Source organism: Falco peregrinus, chromosome 14 (genome assembly GCF_023634155.1).
Source record: "Falco peregrinus isolate bFalPer1 chromosome 14, bFalPer1.pri, whole genome shotgun sequence".
NCBI lineage: Eukaryota > Metazoa > Chordata > Aves > Falconiformes > Falconidae > Falco > Falco peregrinus.
Genome location: NC_073734.1, coordinates 24,900,983 through 24,922,051, shown reverse-complemented (window position 1 = coordinate 24,922,051; position 21,069 = coordinate 24,900,983). Strand labels below are relative to the sequence as shown.

General features: G+C 56.8%; 2 protein-coding genes across 4 annotated transcripts; both read right to left on the bottom strand.

Moving 5' to 3' along the window:
- Positions 1-31: 31 nt before the first annotated feature.
- Positions 32-6,499, bottom strand: SLC38A7 (solute carrier family 38 member 7). 2 transcript variants are annotated; one of them, XM_005229196.4, is made up of 10 exons: positions 6,061-6,499; positions 5,631-5,829; positions 5,398-5,542; positions 4,584-4,682; positions 3,780-3,837; positions 3,307-3,421; positions 2,933-3,080; positions 2,649-2,848; positions 2,329-2,383; positions 32-2,235 (listed from the first exon to the last, which is right to left on the bottom strand). In XM_005229196.4, the coding sequence occupies exons 1-10, from the start codon at positions 6,325-6,327 to the stop codon at positions 2,133-2,135; spliced, it is 1,389 nt and encodes a 462-aa protein (XP_005229253.2). In that variant the 5' UTR covers positions 6,328-6,499; the 3' UTR covers positions 32-2,132. The 2 variants fall into 2 exon arrangements, with proteins under 2 accessions (XP_005229253.2, XP_055674746.1); XM_055818771.1 differs by having other exon boundaries at positions 5,398-5,521.
- A 2,011-nt stretch (positions 6,500-8,510) lies between these two features.
- Positions 8,511-21,063, bottom strand: GOT2 (glutamic-oxaloacetic transaminase 2). Of its 2 annotated transcripts, none has more exons than XM_055818826.1 (10): positions 20,908-21,063; positions 15,439-15,595; positions 13,840-13,968; positions 13,413-13,472; positions 13,132-13,293; positions 12,808-12,912; positions 11,741-11,891; positions 11,331-11,496; positions 10,211-10,361; positions 8,511-9,720 (listed from the first exon to the last, which is right to left on the bottom strand). In XM_055818826.1, the coding sequence occupies exons 1-10, from the start codon at positions 20,964-20,966 to the stop codon at positions 9,598-9,600; spliced, it is 1,263 nt and encodes a 420-aa protein (XP_055674801.1). In that variant the 5' UTR covers positions 20,967-21,063; the 3' UTR covers positions 8,511-9,597. The 2 variants fall into 2 exon arrangements, with proteins under 2 accessions (XP_055674801.1, XP_027637803.1); XM_027782002.2 differs by lacking the exon at positions 20,908-21,063 and adding an exon at positions 18,166-18,184.
- Positions 21,064-21,069: the final 6 nt, after the last annotated feature.

Sequence of the window (21,069 nt, the reverse complement as noted above, 5' to 3'; positions counted from 1 at the left end):
TCCCCCAGCTCCACAAAAACCACCTCATGCCTGCCTGGCACACGCACCACAATGTCACTTTTATTGAGTCGAGGTCCCTCCGCTTTCTGCACGTATAAAATAAATTTAAAAAGGCCAGTGTTTGTAAACAGTCGGGAGTGGTAAGGCAAACAGAAACGGCCACAGCACCTCTGTACCCACCCTGCCCTCAGCCATGCAGACCCTCCCGGGGGGACCAAGGCTCCCCAGGTGACAACCAAAGACATGGGACACCCTGTCTGCATCCAATTGAGCCGTGGGACCTCCTCATGCCCATCACACTTGGGAAAGCCAGAGCTACAAAACCCACCAGGTACCAAACCCCTCCCATCTTGATGGGGAGCAGGCACTGAAAGGCATCTCAGCATTGGCATCTGCTGAGCCTCCAGCATCTCTGCTGAGCTCCACGGGAGGTGGCTCTGTGCTCCCTGCATCCAGGAGTGGTCTTCAGGGGCGGGGGGGGTGAGGGGGTGAGCATCCTCTTCTTTATGCCAAAGGGTCCCCCAAGCCCCAGCGCCTGCTCTGAGGCAGGAGGGGGGTGAAGGGGCTCAGGAGGCAGCCAGGGCCATACGAGTGGGGAGTTTGCTGGAGCCTGCTTTTGTCAAAAGTTGAGGGCATGGAGGCTGGAGGTACCCTGAGGGAGGTCCTTCACAGGGTCCCTCAAACATTCATGCTACACTTGGGGCTTTTCTTCCTCCGTCTCCACTTGGGTCTCCCCATCTCATCCCATGGAGCAGCGAGGGGGGCTGCTTTTACATGCAGCAAGCATGGGTAGAGAGAGACCAAATGTTTCCACATGGGGAAGTGCCCACGTGCTGTCCTCCCACCCACAGCCATTGGCTGCAGTGGGAGAAAGCCACAGTGAGAAGTACAGAAGCATGCCACGATTCACCTTCCCACCATGCCAGCCTGGGCTGCTGCCCGAAGATGCAGGAGGAGCGAAGCTGGGTTTTGCACAAAGCTGGGCTGGACCTTCTCCACAGATGCAGCAATAGATATGCGTGAATTCCTCCCTCCCCGGGGTTTTAGAAGCCAAAGGAGGAACAAGGAAACTCAAAGACTGAACAAGAGCAGTTTGCTGCTGAGGTTTAACTTCCCCCAGCTGCAGATTTGGCTGGGGGAACTGCTCAAGCCAATGAAAGCAGAAGTGAAACTCCCAGACAGGCAATGGAGGGACAGCCCAGAGCAACACCAGCCACAAAGTGTAAACGACCAAGGAAACAATATAAAACGGATAAATACTGACTGCTTTATCCCCAAAGCATCCCTTAAAATCTCTATCTGGCCCAGTCCCATTCCGTGAAAGAACAGGATCTGAAATTTGTAGAAGAGCTGTGCTTTAGCATAGTGTCTCCAGGAGGTCACTGTAGCCACAGCACTTCTCTAGTGAGTGAGCAACTCCTGGCAAGGAAAACATTGCATAGGCACATCCCTACCCTGGGGTCACCCTGATCCTCAGAAATAAATTTAAAAAAAAAACAACAAAAAACAGGCTGAAGGCAATGGTCCCACTTTGTAACAGAAAGTGCAGCCCAGGCGGAGGGAGATGTAAGAGTAAAGGCAGGAGACAGGCAATGTAAGCCACAGGAGAGCAGAGTTCAAACCAAACCAAACACTGACACAGAAGAGGACTATGGGGATGTCACCCTGTCTAATAAACATGATTACCGGTTCCCTTTATGCAAGACGCACTGTCTCCCTGCAATGTTAGGAGAGGAAGGAGTTTAAGCTATGGAGAAGAGCTCCATCAGCACGGGGGTACGTGGATGAGCAGCATGCCTTCACAAACCCCAACCGTGACCCCTTAGTGATGTCTAAGGTAGCGATGTGTGCCCCGGAGGGGCAGAAAGGGCTTGACCTGGACTACAGGTCCCCTTGTAGTGATGCTCTGGCTTCACCAGGGAGTCAGGGCTGAGAGGAGAAGCCTGACTGCCTGGTGCGTTAAGACAATGAGATACAAACCACCACAGGGCTCTTTCAGCCAAGGCCCGGATAACAACACTCCTCTTGGATCTTCCCAACATGCCAATGTGTTTTCTCCCTGCTTCCCTTTGGTCCTAGGGGAAACCTGCACACCCTTGGCAGCAACAGTGTGGTCCAGCCTGGAGGAGGAGTCAGGCTGTGAGATCCACGAAGATGGCATTGGCAGTGGTCTGTCCAAAGATGAAGGCTCCAAGGGTGACCATGAACACCCCATAGCTGACCTGGGCCCACCAGCTGCGGATGCAGGAGGACAGGGCGCGTTTATAGGGGATCTTCGCCCCGATATCCACAGGGGAGGTGGGGAGAGAGGAAGCATGTTTCAGTTACCTGATTGCCCTGGTTTCTTGGATCTCAGAGAGCTTGGCTTGAATCAGGCAGAGTCCTGAAAGGCAGGGGAGGCAAATTAGACCCCAATGAGGACTGTCCTCTGGAGACTCAGCAGACACCCCACAAACCAGGGAGCCATACTCCCCGTTATGGAGCAGAGAGTGCAGCCAAAATAGTTGGGCTGCTGACCGACCTCAAGCCACACTTTTGTCCTTCTCTAAAGACCTCCTGGTTCCTGCGTCTCCATCCCACTCCCCCCCTCTTTGAGGCAGAAGGCCAGGAGACCTCCGTCGGCCCCTGAGCATCCTGGAATGTCCTACCTGGGAAGACAAAGATGAAGCAGGCGGCCAAGCCCCCAATGACAGAGATGACTTTGCCAATGTCAGGGATGAAGAGAGCCAGGAGAAGGGTCAAGAGGAACCAGCTGATGGTCTGAAGCAGGCGCCTCCTCCTCTCCCGAACCACGTCCTCCTCCACCGTCACTCCAGTGTAGCGGAGCCAGAGACCTTCCAAGACAGCCCTGCAGGCACAGATCCAGGGCAGGGGGGTTTCCCTGCGCTGTCCCTCCTTCCCATACCAGCCCTTGCCTTCTCCCAGCACTCACCGGCCACAGAAGTGCAGGATGGGGTAGGATGTCAGCACACAGAGGATGATGAAGGCCCGGGCGAGGGCAACAGGGATGTCATTGGAGGGGTAGGACAGCAAGACATCCTGCTCCACGCCGGCTCCAAACGTCAGGAAGCCACAGACACCTGCCAGGAAGGGAACAGTCAGTGGGGAACAGAGACAAGCCTCCTGCACGTGTATTTGAGGGACGGGACTTGGATGGATATGGCACAGGGCGCATCGCAGGGGGAGTTAGATTGACTCCCCTCCCTTCCCACTCTGTCTTTCTGCTGACCAGAGGGTCCCTGTACTCTAGAAGCTCACAGCCCCTCCAAGGACTGTGCCATTCTCACACAGCATCCCCTCGCTTACCAGTGCCCGTGTAGACAAAAAGAGCTATCACCATGGCCGCTGTCACCACCGCTCCCCAGGTCTTCACCTCTGGCTGCTTCATGCTGTTAAAGACGGGCACGCTGCTCACATGGCACTGCCGGGGACACAGAGAGAGAGCAGGGACATGCGATGGCCTGAGCCAGAGTCACAGGGAGGCACGTGGAATCCCACTTGTGATATCCCCGGGTTTGTTGAGATATTGCATTCTCCCCAGGTTTGTTGCTGGGGGTGGGGGACAGGCTGCCCTGAACTTCCCAGCTAGGGTAAAATTGATCCATCTCCATCCAGGGGTGGTGAGATGTTAAACTGGCTTCAGCCCCCGCACAAAGCCGTGCAGCAAGCACATGGGGAAAGTTTTGGCCAATTGCCCAGGGGAGCATCCCTGCACCATGCTGGTCCCCAACCCAGGCGGCCACAGAATGGGAAGGGGAGCACCCAGCTCATGACCTTACCTGGAACCCAAAGCAGATGGTGGGCACAGCATTGAAGACAGCTGTCCAGGTGGAGGGGCTGGCAGGAAAGAAACACCCACCAGTCAGATCAGGGCGCCCCCGCCCCCCCCCCCCCCCAGTGCCTTGGGGGAGGACGAGCTGGGGGTGCTCCGTGATGGGCTTGCTCCTCTGCTGTTACTGCGTCCCCCACCCAGGACAATGCCTTTGCATGGAGCATGCTTTTCCTGGGACCCCAGCACTCCCTGAGGACTAGGGCTTTTCACTGAGACAGAACTAGCCCAAACTGAAGACTTAAAAAAACCCAAAACATCAGTAAAAAAATAAGGATCTGCTTAGGCAATGCCGAAAACTGGTCTAAACCTTGCTCTGTCCTAAAATTCCCACTACCCACAACGGGTCCAGAAACATCCCCACACAGCACAGGCACTGTGCTGGCCAACGAAATAACCAAAAGCATCCTAAAATAGATACAGCCTTTGTTGCTGGGCGAGCAGAAGCACTGCATGGGGAACTCTGGGCCTGGATGTATCAGAGCTAAAAGTCCATCAGTGCTCCTCAACACTTGTGATGGAGCCACATGGACCTCCCAGAGGTCTTTTTCCTCTCCTTCACCACCTGCCCCTCTGAAACATGCAGAGATATAGCCACTTGGGAGCTTCTGGCAGCACCACGCAGCATCCCCAGACCCAGGGATGGGACTGGTGAAGGATCTGTCCCCAGCCTTTGCAGCCCTCAGTACCACACCCCTGCTTGCCTCTGCAGTGCTGCGATGGTCACTGTCAACATCACGTCTCTTGCACTCACCTGGTGGGGATCTCCACAGGCACCAACTCCTTGTCAGGCCAGATGTACTTGATGATAATGACTGCTGTGACATACCAGGTGCCGATCACACTTAGGGAGCTGCAAGAGGGGACAGGAGGCCATCAGTGTGCTGCCTCCCCACTCCACGGAGGGTGTCCTCCCAGCCTCTCCAGCCCCATCCTCCTCCCTGCACAGCCCAAGCCACCCCACTCCTCTCCATCAGGACTACCCCTGATCTCCCTTCCCATGGGAACATGCCAGGCACTGTCACCCACTGTCCCCAGAACAGATGCCGATGCAATCCTGCTCCGCTCAGGGGCTGTCCCATGCCGCTGTGAGCGGCAAATCTGCCAGCAAGGGGACGCGCTGAGTTTGGGCAGGAGGAAGAGGTGAACATTAAAGAAGTGACACTCTTCGGTAGCCCTGGCCCAGCTCCAGCAGCCAGCTTACGCCAAGGTGCCTGGTGGGGCAGGGCTGGCCCGCAGACCACCTGGTCTGGGGACCCTTACGGGCTGTCCTTTCTGCTGGATGGCCAACTCCAAAGACAGGGGACAACAGAGTTGAAAGCAGCTCTTCCCGCTTCCTCCAGCAAGTAGAAAGGAGGGACACAAGCCCTGGAGTACGACACTGTGGCCTCACCTTGTTCAGCAGCTCCTCTGCTTCCCGGATGGGGAAACTGAGGCACAGACAGCAGAGGGGGAGATGTCCAACCCCTTCAGCAGGCAGATACAGCACTAGAACCATGGCATTTCCACTCCCCATCCCGAGACTGTGGGTGCTGGCTGGCCCACACCCGAGGACTCTCCCCACCCACCTGGCATATTTTTGGAAGCCGATCTCCTTGGGGATGGAGAGGGGCAGAATAAGGAGGAAGGCGGTGATGCTGATGGTGAACTTGCGGTCTGTGTACCAGTGGCTGCTTCCAGCTTCCTCGGGCTCTGTCACCAGAGCAGCAATGACTGTGGGGACAGCCGGAGTGGTCAGGTTGTTCCCTTCCAGCCGAAGGAACAGCAACTGGTTAATTTTTTCCCTTGTGGACACACTTACTCTTGTCCTCCTGGTCTCCAATGATGATGAGGAAAGCGATGCAGGTGCCAAAGGTGTAGACGGCGATGGCAACCTCACACAGCACACCAGGCACCTTCCCGCAGACAGCCCACACAACCTCCTGGTAGGTCCGTTCGTTGCTGGCCTGCGAGCAGTATGCCAGGATGACCAAGCCTCCGATGATGAAGATCAACATGCACTGAGGTGGGGAAGGGACAGGGAGGGGACACTGAGGCAACAGTGCAACAAGGTCCCCAAAGCCACCCCAGGCGGCCACCCCTGAACACACTGAGCATCTCTGGTGCACCTCACCCAAGAGGGCTTCTGCCCAGGAGCTGGTCCTCCCCAAGCCCCTTCTGGGGCTCCATACATCTCCCCCACGCCCCCTCCCAGGGTGGGACAGGGGACTGACCCTTCTGCACCCTCTCACCATTTGCAGCGCAATGCCCGCAGCCACGCCACCAGCCATGTTGAAGGCGGCAGGGAAATTGAGCAGCCCAGCCCCAAGGGCAGCATTGACCACGATGAAGACGGCTCCCAAAGCCGACGTGGCCCCCAGACTGTTTCCCTGGCTCTCTCCGCTCTTCGGCACCGTCTCCACACTGGGGCTCTGCAGGAGCCTGGCCCGTTCCCCAGCATCAGCGCTCCACTCCCAGTCCTTGTAGTCACTGTTGATGCTCCCGGTCCCCTGAGCCATTGTCCCTCCTGGGCTGGCGCATGCCACTGTCCACGTCCCACTAGCACTCCTGCACCAGGCTGAGCTGGCCGCCTCGAGGAGGGTCCTCTGCCAGCGCTGGCTCCATCAGGCAGGGGGGCAGCAAATGCACAAGGCTGGGATGGCAGCAGCACGGGGGTGAGGCACTTCACTGCTCATAGAAGAGGATGAAGAAGGACACAGTTAGTGTTAATTATGGTATAATTAACAAGGGACAATCTGGGCATTGGATAGAGCCACAGAAGATATGAGTTCCCTGGGTCTTGGCTTGGGGGTGACAGCACGCAGGTGTCCTCAGGCCAGCAGAGATGCAGCAGGAGAACTCACCTCTTGCCCCCCACATCCAGGGCAAGGACACTGCTGTGGTCGGATGGGGCCTGAGCCCCGGCCACAGGGCTGGGGAGCAGCGGCCTCACGGCAGGACTCGCCTTTCTGTGGACACGAGCCCCAGCGTCAGGCCTCGCTTCCTGATCTGCAGCCCTAAATCCTGCAAACTCTGCAAACACCACTGAGCCCAGTGCTCCAGTAAAGGTCAAGGCTGGGCTCAGCAGAATGACCCCAGGCACGCAGCAGGAACACCGTGTCACTGGGAAAAGCAGGACTGGCCCTTTCCAGTACACCCACAGGGTGACTACCAGCACCAGATGTCTCAGAAGCTTTTGGACTTTGAGGACCTGATGTTTCCAGCCCTGCAGCCCTTGCAGGCTGGACAGCCCAGTGCCTCTGATCTGAAGGAGATCAACCCTCACAGCCTGGCAGGGACCTGCACGCTAAAGGGAAACCTCCTCTTTCCAAGGGAAACCTCTTTTTCTGCTAAGCGGTGTCTGCAGAGGCTACTCCTGGCCAGCCCCCCTTCGCTTCTCGGCCTTTTACACCCCACGCTCCTGCCGTGAATCCCCTCCAAAGGTTTCTGCGGGATGGGATAAACCCTGCGGGCCTGCGCGGGGGAGGGGGCAGCCCACTCCCCGGGGGTAGGGGCGCCGGGGGGCCAGGCCCCAGCTCCCCAGGCCGTGCCTTCACCCCACGCAAAGCCCCCGTGCTGGTGACAACCGGCCACCCTGAGCGCAGACGTTCCCCAGCCCCCCGCGGCCCCCCAGCCCTCCAGCCCCGCGTGGTCCCCGGCGGCACCCCACGCCCGCCCCACCGAGGCCCGCAGAGCGTGGCAGCCAGCCCGCCACGGCGGTGGGTGCCCTCGGCGACACAACACGGCCCCAGCGGGTCGTTGTGCCCCCCCCCCCGCCCCGGTGCCCCCCGCCCCGCTCACCGGGCGGTGGGAGCCCGCTCGGCCCCAGCCGCGGCCCCAGCCGCGCTCCGCAGCGGCGCAGCCCCGCACCGCGCCGCCCGCTGCACGCCGGGGCTTGTAGTCCGCCCCCGGCCCGCCCCGCCCCCGGGAGAGCGCGTCCGCCCCGGGACAGCCCAGCCCGCCGCCACCCGCGGGGAGAGCGGGCAGGCAGCCCCCGGGCTCGGCTGTCACTGTAACCCAGCTGACGCCAGGGGAAGGGGGGCGGCTCTCGAGCCGTGCGGGGCCCGGGGGGCACCGCGGGACAGCGCCCGGCGCCGCGGGGCAGCACCGGCAGCCGGGCAAAAGCGCTTTATTGCGCAAACGGGAGCAGGCGGCGGCGGCGGGCGCGGGGCCGGGCCGGCACCCTCGGGCAAGTGCGAACCGGCCGCCGGGAGCAGCGTCAGCCCCCGCAGCCTGCGGGCCCGGAGGGACACACGGCTGCTCCGCCAAACGCCCCACTACGGCTGCCACGGGGACGGCGGGGAAGGATGGAGGAGGCTCGTGCAGCCCCACGGGTGATCGACCGCGCCCCCCGCCCCGCGACCCGCCCGAGGAAGGGCCCTGGGCTGCGCCACGGGGATGCTCCGCCGTGCCGCAGTGGCCGAGCTGGGGGAAGGGGGGGACGGACAAAGGACCCTTGGGGAACTCGCCCACCCCCGGCGACACCCACATCTCAGGTCCCTGCCACGGGCTGCCTCAGCCCGCACACCCCGGCGCCCTCGGGACACACAGGTGGGAGCTGCCCCCTCCCCACGCAGGTTCTCGGATCAGGGTTGTGCTGGCCATACATGATGCCCTGTGCCGGAACATCCCCCAGAGGGAACATTCGGTGCACAGAAGGGACTGGATCCACCCGCACAAGGGACAGGATGAAGTTCCCAGCTTGACACAGCCATGCACCAGTTTATTTGGATTAAAAACCATAGTCCGGTGAGTCACAGGGCCTCAAGGACACCCAGTTTAGGAGGACAGAATGTCTCTCAAGTTGCCAGTTCTCAGACCGCCTTCAGGATCTTTCCCTCCTGCTTTCTGGCAGCACCAGAAATTTGGCTGCATAGAGCAGATGAAAGGGAGACCCTGCACACCCCCACTGAGAGGGGACACAGCAGGGCCCACCACTCGGCTCATGGCTTTGGGACACACAAAGCCTCTCCCGTGCAAGGAGGGTGCTGGGGGGGGGAACAGGGCCAAGCTGCTGGGCTTGTGACAGGAATGGGGAGAGGCACAGACCAACAGAGAGCAGCTTTCAGAGAACATTCTTATTGGGGGGGGAGTGAGAAATTGCTTCACCTCAGGATACAGGAGTGAAGTCAGAACCAGGCAGGTTTAGAGGAGGGACGCTGGTCTGCCCCACACACCAATGCCACTGTGAACTACACCTGAAAGGAGATTCCCAGATGGAAAGAGCGAAGCCAACAATGGAGCAGATTTTCTTAGCAGTGATAAGTCCTCAGAGCTGGCTGCCAGAGGGCAGCTTGGCACTGCCTAGCCCCAGGCTAGGAGGATGGAGCCTGCTGGAAGCAAGGACCAGCTGACAAGGTCAGAGGAGTGCACCTGAGTAGCCTCCCCCTTGGCCCACCCAGCTCTTCACCTGCTGCTGCTTGGGCCAGTGGCCAACAGCCTCCCAAAGCCCTCTCATGGAGGAATGAGTGTGGGGAAGCCTTTGGTGCCTACGCCGGTAGGATGGCAGTGCTAAGCATTTGATTCCTCCAGCACAGATGGGTGCTGGGGCTGACGGATGAAGGATGGACAGCAGGGGAGAATGGCTTGACGAGCAGGAGCCAGCAATGATGCCCTGCTCCGCAGCGCAGGGCAGATTTGACTAGGCTTCTACAATAACTCATCTACAAGATACATTCAGCAGCGGCGTCAAGTGCTGTGGTTGAACGTATTCTGCTTGTTTCCTTTCCTTCCCCATCTTTGACTGGTGAGGAAGGGAAAGCCACCAGCTCCAGAGCACACCTTTGTCTTTACTTTGTGACCTGATGGATGGCATGAGCCAGGTAACCCACATTGCCAGATGTAACTCCCGCCACAGAGATTCGTCCATCCTTTGTCATATAGATGGAGAACTCCTTGGTCAGCCGCTCCACCTGCGGTGAAGGAGCAGAGTTTAAACAACAGGCCAACCTCTACACTGTTAGCAGAGTGCAAATTTGCCCAACTTTTCAGAACTGAAAGCAAACTGGGTGCCAGCAGACACAGCATCCCACTACCCGCAGAGCCAGCAGTGCACCCTAGGAGCCAAGAGAGACACTGCTCAGCTCTCGGGCAACACACAAACACTGCAGGTGTTCAGCTAAGAGTCACCTCACTTGAGCTGACCTTTAAGGTCACCTCAGAGCAGCACCAAATGACTGCTTCCTTTGACAGATTAGCAAGCTACATTTGCTTTCAACCTCCACAAGCACAGCAGGGAACAGAGCAAGACCTGGGTCTCCAGGATGCTCCAGCACTGAGGGCGTGGAGGATGCTCCTCCTGGAGGAACAACTGCTTATAAAGGCTCATTTTGGCACCTGCAGTCAAGATATTATTGACAGGGACCACAATCAACACCTTGAGACTGGAGGAACTGTGTTTACCTGCTCTGGTTTCAGCCCTGTGAAGCAGAACATGCCGATCTGATCAGTGATGTGCTGCCAGCTGTGGGAGGATCCCTCTTTCTTGAGGTTGGACACCAGCTGAGTCCGCATGCTTATGATCCGGTCGGCCATGCCCTTCACCTCCACAAGCCTGAAAAGCCAACACAGGAACCGCTCAGAGCAGGGCTGGGATGCACTGACACTGCTGCCCCCTGCAACTACCAGGAATCAATTCTCTCAGGCTGGAAGGGCCTCATTCAGGGATGCAGATGAGCACAAACCAGGGAGCATGAATCTGTAGCTCCAGCTGGGGACCTGCTTTTTTTCTCCTGGTACCTGAAGTTGACTGCTACCTACTTATTCCATAGCTGTTGGACGCCACTACCAGAGCATAGGCATCTCTCATTTCTGAAAGCCAAAGGTCAGTAGGAGGCCTCATGGCAGCACTGCCTAAACCTAGATAAAATAAATCTGCAGATAAACAAAGAGCGCAGGGGTACCTCCCAGTGCAGGCAGACGTCCCCTGCTCTAAGGCAGCACAACTAGGAGACATCTCTGCTGGGCCCTGGCTCAGGCACAAGCATCAGCTTGCCAAAGGAGCACAGCTCCCGGCGAGGCCACAGCACACTGCCAGCCTTTGTTCTGCCAGGCCAGCTGCCGGCAGGGACTCGACACCGAGGGGCTGGGAGAACAGCACAGGCTGATGCCAGGAAGCAGGCTTAGGGCACAAGGGTTACATTCCTGGCTCTTATTCTCAGGGGGCTTACACTTACCCCGTGCGAGACATACTACAAGGATACAACGCCTCAGTCAATCATTCCCATTCGTTGGACAGGCAGCTTCAGCAGCCTTCAGTCCTAGGGGAGCTTTATCCCCTCCTTTACAGCATTTTCTGCCTTGGTAACACAAGCGATACCCACCTGTGTCAGCCTGGGCTGATACCAGCTGATACCAAGACACGAGCAGGGATTTCTCCGGAGGAAAGGGGTGGCACACAGTTCTGACTGTACTCCTGAAGCTAAGAGCGGCCCGTGACAGCAGCAGGAAGCAAGCACAGCACAGGGCTGCCACAAAGACACCTCACACCTCATCGTCATGAGCATTGGGAGTTCCCCCTTACCACTCCTTCCGCAGGTCAGGGGTGTTCAGGATGATAGAGGCAATGCGGGCTCCGTTCAGGGGTGGGTTGGAGTACATGGGGCGGATGAGGATCTTCAGCTGTGACTCGACCCTCTTGGCTTCCTCTGCATCACTGCAGATCACCGTGAAGGCGCCCGCACGCTCTCCTGAAAGAGGGGCAATCAGGTCTCAGCCTCTGCCCTCGGGCTAGGGCAGGACTTATCCAAATGCCACGTAGCTTTAGTGGAGCCCTGTTCCCCAGAAGGGTCTCCACCAGCCCCCAGTGGGTTATCTCCTGCCCCCCAGGCAGTACCGCAGGCAGCAGAAAGACACGGGCTGCTAAACCCCAGAGGCAGCAGAGTCCCTCCAGCAGCCTGGACGAAACCATTTCCACATCACCCGCCTACTCACCGTACAGCCCCATGTTCTTGGCATAGGACTGCGACAAGACAACGTTGATACCCTGGTCGATGAAATACCGCACAGCCCAGGCATCCCGGTTGATGTCCCCGCTGGCAAAGCCCTGGTAGGCCATGTCAAAGTACACGAGGAGATTTCGTTTCTGCCAGCAAAGAGGGGAAGAGTGTCACAGGAGCTGCGCACCCCTCCAGGGAGCAGGGCAGCAGGCTGAAAAGAGCCATGCAGGCAGCAGCCTGCTCAATTGCAACTGTTCTCCTCCAGAAGTAGAGCCATGGAAAGGCAGCTCAGAAACCACAGCTACCCTCCACACATCAAAACAGCAGGTAAAGACCCTCCCCATACATTTATGGGATGTGCAGTCTGGCCCAGGTGGCAGAGTTGGATTCAGTAGTAATAAATTCTTCTATTTTAGCCTCTCCTCTGTCTTCAGTTTTCAGGAAAACCACCTGGGAACTCTCTAGGCAGGCACCAGACCTTCCAACACCTCCAGGCAGACAATCCAGCTGCACTGCCCAGGTCAGGAGGCCCACAGCCATCAGCAGGCCCCAGAAGCTTCTCTGCTATCGACCAGCTCTCAGGACGCTATTAAAGCCAGGCATCCCCAAGCCAAATTTAACTACCTACAGCTTGTGGGGGAGCAGCAGGGAGGAGGAAGAGGAGAAGGATGAAGGTAGAACTGCCCCTGTCCGTTTCCAGCTGAAGCTTGTGAGGAGACACCAGGCACGTGAAAGATCATCTAGCATTTTTTATACACCAGCACTGGGAGCCCCCCCTTCCAGCTATCACAGCTCATTCTTTCAACCCTGCTGCTCCTTCCTTTCAGGTCTCCCTACCCCAGCTTCCTGGGAAGGTGCCAGGAGAAAGTCTGATGGTCAGCTAGAAGCTTTAGGGGTGCATTTGTCTGGCTCCCATCTTCAGTACAGGACTACGACACCCATCCAGGCTTCAGGGAAGGGAGTAACCTTTAGCGCAGTGAAGGCCAGATGCCACCCATGAAAGCCCAGAGACGAGGTTTTCTCAGGAACAGCACTGTACCCCTGCAACACTCTGCTGCTCACCTTCACTGTAGCTGCCAGCTCCTTCCATTGTTCCTGGCGGGGATCCACCCCGGTGGGGTTGTGAGCACAAGCATGCAAGAGGATGATGCTCTTCTCTGGAATTTTCTAAGGAAGATGTTACAGAGGAAGCATTATTAGTAACATCTGCGCACTCTCCTCAGAAGCTGAGATGAGACTCCTGCCCTCACAGCTTAGATAAGCTCTGCAAGGCTTCTAGCCTTGATTTGGTGCCTTAAGGCATCATATTTAGGCTAAAGCAAGAAGGTCACTCATGTCCCCGCATCACCTTCCTGCTTCCAGGCATTTTCATGGCAGGCAACTCACAGAAATGTCATCCATGGCTCCAGAGAAGTCAAGGCTGCATGTCTTGGGGTCATAGTAGCGGTAAGCCTGAAGCTGCAGGCCAGCATCACGGAAAATGGGTGTATGATTGCCCCAGGATGGTTTGGGTAGATACACATCACGGCTAGACTTGAAGAACCGTTGCTGATCAAGAGAAAGAGAGTATTCGAACAGGTTAAACAGATTCAAGCACTCTGAAAACCCCAAATACTCATCTCTGGTCAAAATATGTCCTTTCCTTCCTCCACCAGCCAAAGGCTCACCAAAAAGTTGGCTCCAATTCGCAGAGATCCAGTTCCAGAAATACCCTGCACAGTGACATACTGCAAGGGAAGAAACAAAAACATGAGTCTGAGCAGCCATGGTATGATACAGGGAAAGCTAAGTCACTGCATCAGCATTGGCACAAGCACACCAGAACAGGAGCATGGGGCTGGAGGGGACTACATGGGTCAGCAACTCCAGCTCTGCAGGGCAGCGAGTGCGACCCCGGCAAGGTCAGATCCCCTCCTTGGAAAGGGCTGTTTCACCCCAGCCCTCAGAGGGAAGCAGTTATCCTTGGGCCCAGCTAGCCCACAACTCAAGAGGCACAAGTACTTCTGCCAGTTCTTCCACTTTTGCTGGGCACCCACGTACCAACCGTGCGTCAGATGGCACTGCCCACCCCCCGCTTCCCAGCCTGCTCCTTACCCGACCGCTCTTGAAAGCCTCGCTGTTTTCACCCAGAGCCAGTTCTGCAGACGCCCGGGTGAAATCCGCTAGCCCCGCAATGGGCAAGTACTCCTTGTCCATCTTCTTGGATGCTATCATGGCCTCCGCCTGGGAAGGAGACCACACGTTCAGCAAGGCAGGCATCACCATGGGGAGGATGGTGGACAGCTCAAGGCCACTTTGTGTTTGCTCACTCAAAAGGGACAAAGGCTGGTTTACAGGAGTTTCCCTCCAGAGCTCGGTGCTCATTCCAAGCAAGGGGCAGCAGTGAACGTTTCAGATGAAATCCCAGCGGCCACCAGAGCCCACAGTGGGTGCCAGCATCGATATAGCAGAGCCAGGGAACTGGTGCCAAAGGAAAGCACTGCTCCAGCCCATTACAAGTCAGTGTCGCTGCACAAGAACAGATGTTTCTTTGCCCAAGTGGGCACTGCCCTGCAGGAAGACGAGACCTGACTGTCACTGAAAGGCAGAGACTGTCCCTACATGGGAGACATGCCAAAACCAGGTGGGCTAGCGAGCCCTTTGCAAGCCCTCATCATGCTGGGAGCGTTACTGAACTAGGCGGAGCAGGTTAAAAAAAAGATTAAAATAAAATCCAGAAGCCCCAGGTGATTTTGAAAGCAGCCTGTCTGAAAGCTAGCTCACCCAACCCTTAAACACAGCACCCCCCAGTTTTGGTATTCTCTTACTTTTGAACAGACCCACCATCAGAAATCAGTCCAAGTCGTTACCTAACACTGGATCAGAGAGTGGAAGCAAGAACAGCAGACAAGGAGCCATGGTCAGGAAAAATACGGCAAAGGAGACACACGGATCCCTCTGGGAACCCTATCCACGCTCCCAGAGCAGTGGGACAGACCCTGGCAGCATTCACATACCACCAGGAAACTTCCTGCAACGCCACCCAGGCTCCCCGGTTGTGATCCGTGCTAACACAGGGAAAGCGAGGGCAAGAGATGGTTTTAAACCCCACACTGATGAGAAACATGGACAATGTGTCCTCCCTGCGCCAAGGAGACTAGCCAGTCAATGTGTGTCAGCTGGCAGCTATTTAACAGCCTATTTCTACCCTTACAGCCCTGGAGGGCTCCGTAATCCCCTCAAGGGCAGTGTCCACATCCAGCTCCTTGGACTGGAGTTTTAGACTGGCTTATGGAGAAACTGGTAACAATGGCTTAGCAGAATTTCTAAGACTAATCCATTAAGGGGACAATGTCAGCTCTTTCCTCCCATGTGGGCTGGCCCAGGGAACACCAGCCTATTCAAGAAACACCTTGAAGTTCAGAGGACAGCTGGCTTGGAGAGCTTGTGAAAGTCAGCAACAAATTAAATTTACCTGGATGGGAAGAGGACACGCATTCCTCATGTTACCCCCTACTACTTAACAGTTCTGTTGTGTCTCAAAAGCATTAGTACTGCCAAGAGAGACATCCGGAATACAGTTGTGCTTCATTAGAGACAAAGCTTATTCTAAAGACCAAGAGGAAACCTTGCTTAGAGGCCTTCCCCTCCCTGACACCCCAGGGTGCCCAACACCTGGGTCCAGCCCTGCCCAGCAGCCAGCACCAGGCTCACCTTGCGAACACAGTTCAGGACGTATGGCTTCCCGTTGTCATCTCGGTATGCTCCCACACCCAGGTTCATCTTCTTGGAGTTGGTGTCGCGCTTGAAAGCTTCTGTCACCCCCAGGATGGGGTCGGGGGGACCCATCTCCACGTGGGACCACCATGAGCTGAAGGGGGGAAAAAAAAGAAGCTAAACATTAGGTTGGAAAACTGCGCAGAGACGTGAACCAACATGGCTGGAGAGAAAACCGCAAGGGAAATCCTGTCTTTCAACCACTGGAAAAGGTACAAGCAGCACTAACAGAATTATCCAGGGGAAAAAGGACACAACTCCTTTACGCTCCATGATCTGACACTGCATCGTACATTACAGAACGGGCAAAGGGCATCAGTTCACTGTGGCTGAAAACAACCAACTCCCTCCAAGTAAGCCATTAACATATGGAAATGGTTTGCCTGTTGTGCTGATAGTAAAGGCCCCTTGGAACAGAAGCCACCTTATGCTCTGGGCCAGTGCTGTCCCTCCACAGCCTACAGGCAAGAGGGTGTAGGTGAGCCCCCTCCCGGGAACCTTGGCCAGACCCAGACAACTGCACAAAGCATGAACACAGAACCTCTTCCAAATTCCTGGAAGGGCTCTTCTGGATGAAAACTGACCCGCTTTTCCCACAACGCTGGCTGACCTCACAAAGGTATTTCCCTTCCCTAGCCTACAAACTCTGCTTCACTCGAAAAGCAATGTTGTAGCCAAATGCTGTTTTCCTGGAAATTGCAGAGGATGTTTTCTTCCCAGTGTGACAAGTGACAAGCTCTTGATGCAAAGGTTCCTTCCCTTGCTGTCAAGCACAAAACCTCCCTCTGTCAGAAGGAGCTGTGTGCCCCATTCCCTCAAGCCACCTGCCTCTGCCCTGTTGGCAGGACACCCTGAAGACATAGAGGCTCTCTTAATGTCAAGGGCAGACAAGACCATACTATAAAAAGAAACACATTACTCTCTTTGGCCACAGCCTCTGCCCAGTCCCACGTCCAGGCTTTGCAGTTCTGCAGATCATGGAATCATTGAATGGTTTAGGTTGGAAAAGACCTTTAAGATCATCAAGTCCAACTGTTAACCCAGCACTGCCAAGTCCAACACTAAACCACATTTCTAAGCACCGCATCTACACGTCTTTTAAAAACCTCCGGGGACAGTGACTCAACCACTTGCCTGTCCCAATGCTTGACCACCCTTTCGGTGACAAAATTTTTCCTAATATCCAATCTAAACCTCCCCTGGTGCAACCTAAGGCCGTTTCCTCCTGTCCTACTGCTTGTTACTTGGGAGAAGAGACCAACCGCCACCTCGCTACAACCTCCCTTCTGGTAGTTGCAGAGAGCAATAAGGTCTCCTTTAGCGCAAGCGAAGCAGTGTGGTGGTTTTTAACGTGCCAACGTGCCCGGCAGAGGGCTACGGCTGTAACAGCCCCCTCCCGAAGGCAGGATTACTGAAGACAAGGACTCCAAGCAGCTCTGAGCATCCTGACTCACAGCATCACGCAAGCGCCTACCCAGATCCCCTAGCTGGGTGTGGGACAAAGCATGCAGCACAGGGCTTGTTTCCTCCAGGGCAGGAGTCAGTCTCAATTGCTAAAGGAGAAGCACACAGTGAGATGGCTGCCACGTATCAGCTTTACAAGCTTTGCAGCCCAGGGAGGGCAACCTTACCTGAAGATAACAACCTTTTCTAATTTGGAAATGCCACCCTGGGGCTGGATCCTGCCCCAGGCAATGCAAGCAGCCTGGAGCCACCCCAAAAGCCAGCCAGAACCCCTGCAGAGCACTCAGTGTGGTGACAGCTGCCTTCAGCTGTGAGGTACGAGGGCCAGGAGGGTTAAGGAAGCTCTAACGCTTAGCGTGATCAGCAGAACTCACAAAATCATCTTCCCCCTCCGCTCTCTCCCTGTTTTGGGTCCATTTAGACCCAAGTTTATTCGATACATCCTTTGCACTATCACCTGTATGAAGATTGCATCTCCTGGAACCCCAAACATTGTTTGCCCTCTTCAGACTTTACTCTTCCCATCAGTACAGCTTTTCCAAATAAAAAGCCTCCATTTCTCCTCCTGGCAGGCTCTGTGGAAAAAAGTGCAGCAAACACATACGAGATAGAGCCAACTGGGCTAGTTTAAAATTGGAAGATGTGTTTAGCATTTTCTGGACCACTAACAAGTCTTAATTACCTCTCCAGTTAAGTACAGGATCAACTTAGAAAAACAGATGAGTCAGTGATGCCAGCAAGACCTGCCCTCCACAGAGGGATCCTGGCTGCAGCTGGCAGGGATGGAGTGACCGGTGCAGCCAGCCTGAGCAGGACACACCGAGGGGCTGTCAGGGCACAAACCCACCGCAGGTTCAGGCAGCACACAGCGCTGCTTTGGAAAACCTCTCCCAACGCCTTCCCAGCAACAGAGAGGGAGGGGAATAGAGAAACACACTCTGCACAGGAGCGTCCGCAGGTCCCTCCACAGCTCACCTGGTCCAGGATTATTTTGGTATCGAGGGCTACGGACGCCCAGCCATCTAATTCTAAGGAGCTGCTGCTTCAGGGATGGTGACAGCACCTTCCTTCTGCCGGGCTTTTCACCAAGCAGCTTACTGTTTGGGGTATTTAGGGCCCAATCCTGCAGACACTTAAGCAGGTCACTGGGCTCTAACATACTACGCTGCTGCAATTAATGCTGATCCTGCAGGCGTTTACCTAAGCTGTAGCACTCCGGAGAGTTAAGCACGTTTGTTCTGAGCTGGTCTTTCTATCGGCTTAAAGCAGCGAAGGGTAGGTTTAGGACTGATTTTCCTGTTCTCAGCCTGGAGGTTTTCAGGTGAAGGCCAAAGGAAGACTCCTCTGTCGTTTCCAGGGAGGTGAGCTTGCAGGGAGACAGGAGAAAAAAGGCCACGCTGAGTTCACATCAGGATGCCCAAGAAATCAAAGAGGCAAAGCTTTCTAGACAGGGATTTGGGAAAAGAGATCTACTAGAGATCTGAGGCCACATGTCCCAACACACCACTACCCCTACGTTACCATAATGTTGTCATCTCTGCACTGCATTATATTTTATTTTGAGCAATTAACAAGAGCATTGCTCTTGAATAAAGGGCAAAGTTATAAACTGCACATCAACTCTGCCAGGCTGGAGGCATTTCAGTGTGGAAAACTAGATGAAGGCAAGTTTAAGCTGGTGTTGAACTACCTGAGGGATACCTGACATAAGCCAAAGCAAGCACATTCTCCGGCTATATGACCTGAACACAGGTGGCCCGAGCCAGAGTTTAGATGCTGATCAGAGCCCATATTCAAGTAGTTTCCGTCCTCTTCAGCTAGGCTGGTCTCCCGAGCCCATTTAACACACAGCTGCAAGTGCAGTGTGACAGACGGGACAGAGAGGGCAGGAAAATGCACCTGGAACCGTGTAAATCAGCAACACCTTTCAAAAACGTATGTGGAACTTGTGGCCTGAGCTGCAGAGACCTAGGAGCATGCTTACGGACTCAAGCCAAGCCCAAAAAGCAGGTTTTCCTCTAGGCAAGCAAGCCATTTACAAGTCCAATGAAGGTTTCCATTGTGAAGAGACCAGTCCATGTTCCCTGAGGCAGAGCCACATAAAATACTGGATTTCAAAACCTCTGCCAAAGCCCCTGCGGCAGTTCTGCAAGCCAGAGCAGAGCGGAGGGGCCAGGAGGGGCCAAAGGCGCTGCTGTCCGGATACCACAGCTAAAGCAAATATTTGCATAAGAACAATGCCAGCAGGCTGCTGGCTACCACCATCCTTTCAAGCCTAAACCTTAACTGCCCCAGTCAGCAGCAGTAAGCTTCCCACCAAGAAAAGCATTTAAAATAGCTGTCTCCTGATACATCAGAGCAGCAGGCTGTTATCGTCTTAATTACCATTTGTGTGTCAAGGCAACATTTTAACCATTTCTTATCTCTTTAGCTCTGTGCTGATTTCAGAAAGACCATTCTGGGCACTGAGCAATGGTAACAGCACCACGTGAAGTTGCTTAAGATTAAGGAAACAAACTGCTAGTCACTGCTTGGCAACCCCTGCGGTGGGATAAGGAGCCACTCATGGGAACAGCCCGGGCTGTGCAGGAAGGCTCTTTCCTTACAAAGGGGATGGTCTCTTTTAGGTGACCTCAATTCAGTTTGGTAATTTGTGGTTTGCTGTGTAACAAGCTTGAGAAAAACAAAGCCAGTGGGCTGGCATACCTACCACAGGCCTGCTACAGGCCGAGGGCACAAAGCACGAGTTCCTGGCAGCTGCTGGTCTGAACCTGCCCAAGAAGAGCCAGAGGGGCGGCCTCGGAAGCAGCAGGGACCGGGAGCGTTTGTCTCAAGGCAGCGAAGGGCCGTGCTGGACAGAACGCGGTTAATCAATATCTAATACGTCTTCTTTATCTGCTGGAATGGGGAAATAAAAAACCCCACTGCTCTCCTGTTCTGACAAGGGCCGGGAGCCGTTCCTTAAAGCTTCCAAGGCAGCGTGGGCCGGGAGTCGCAGGGCTCTGGAGGGCGGCGAGGCCGTACCCGCCCGGCTCCGCTTCCCAGCCCACCGCCGTGGCTCCCGGCCATCCTCCGTGGAGCTGTCGGGGGGGCTTCGCAGGGCCCGGGCTGCACCTGCACCCCGCGGCCCACCCTGCGCTGGCCTCCGACAGCCGGACCCAGAGCTGCCGGCCTCAGAGCTGCCGGCCTCGCAGCCACTCCGGGGGCACCGGGCTTCACAGGCCTGAAGGTCCCGCATGGCTCCGGCACGGCGGCCCCGTGCCAGGGTGCAGGGCTCGCCGCACGGCGCCGGGGGCCCTGCTGGCCCCGCTACACAGGGCAGGCCAGGCGGCACGACCCCTGCCCCGTTTCGCAGGGCAACTGGTCCCCCCGGCCGCATTGCACAAGGCACCCCGGACCCGTTTCACAGCATATGCAGTCCTTCGTGCCCTGCTGCACGGTGCACGCCACCAGCAGCACCCCGGCTCCACTGCACCGTGCACAGGGTCCTACCGGCCACGCTGCACGGTGCGCCCCGCCAGCAGCACTCCGGCCCGGCTGCACGGCACACAGGGCCCCGCCGCACACCCCCGAGCACGCCGGCCCGGCTGCACGGTACCGGCGGCGCACGTGCCCACGCGCCCTCCACGGCGGTCCCTCAAGGGCAGGCCGGGGGCGCCGGGTCCGGCCGCAGCCAATGGGAGAGCGGAGAAGCACCGCGCGACCCCCGCCGCACAGCGCTCCCCAGCCAATCCGCGCACCGTTCCCCCGGCAACCCCCTTCCCCAGCGCCGCGTCACCCGCGGCCCCTACGGGCGCCACCGAGGGACCCGCTTCCTCCCGGCGAAGGGCCCGCGGCCCCCCGGCTCGCAGCGCCGCCCGGCACCCGACTCGGCAGCGGCGAAGCCCCTCCGCCAGCAGAGAAGGGCAGCCCCGAGGGGCCGAGCCGCCCCTCAGCCCTCACCTGGCGCGGGCGGCGAGACGCGGGGCAGCGAGGAGCCGGCGTGTGTGCAGCAGAGCCATGGCGGCGGCGAGCGGGCTGGCGGGCGGGCACCTCACACCACGGCCCCGCGCCCCGCCCCGCGCATGCGCCGCCCCGCGCCCGCCGCCGCCCCCTGGCGGACGG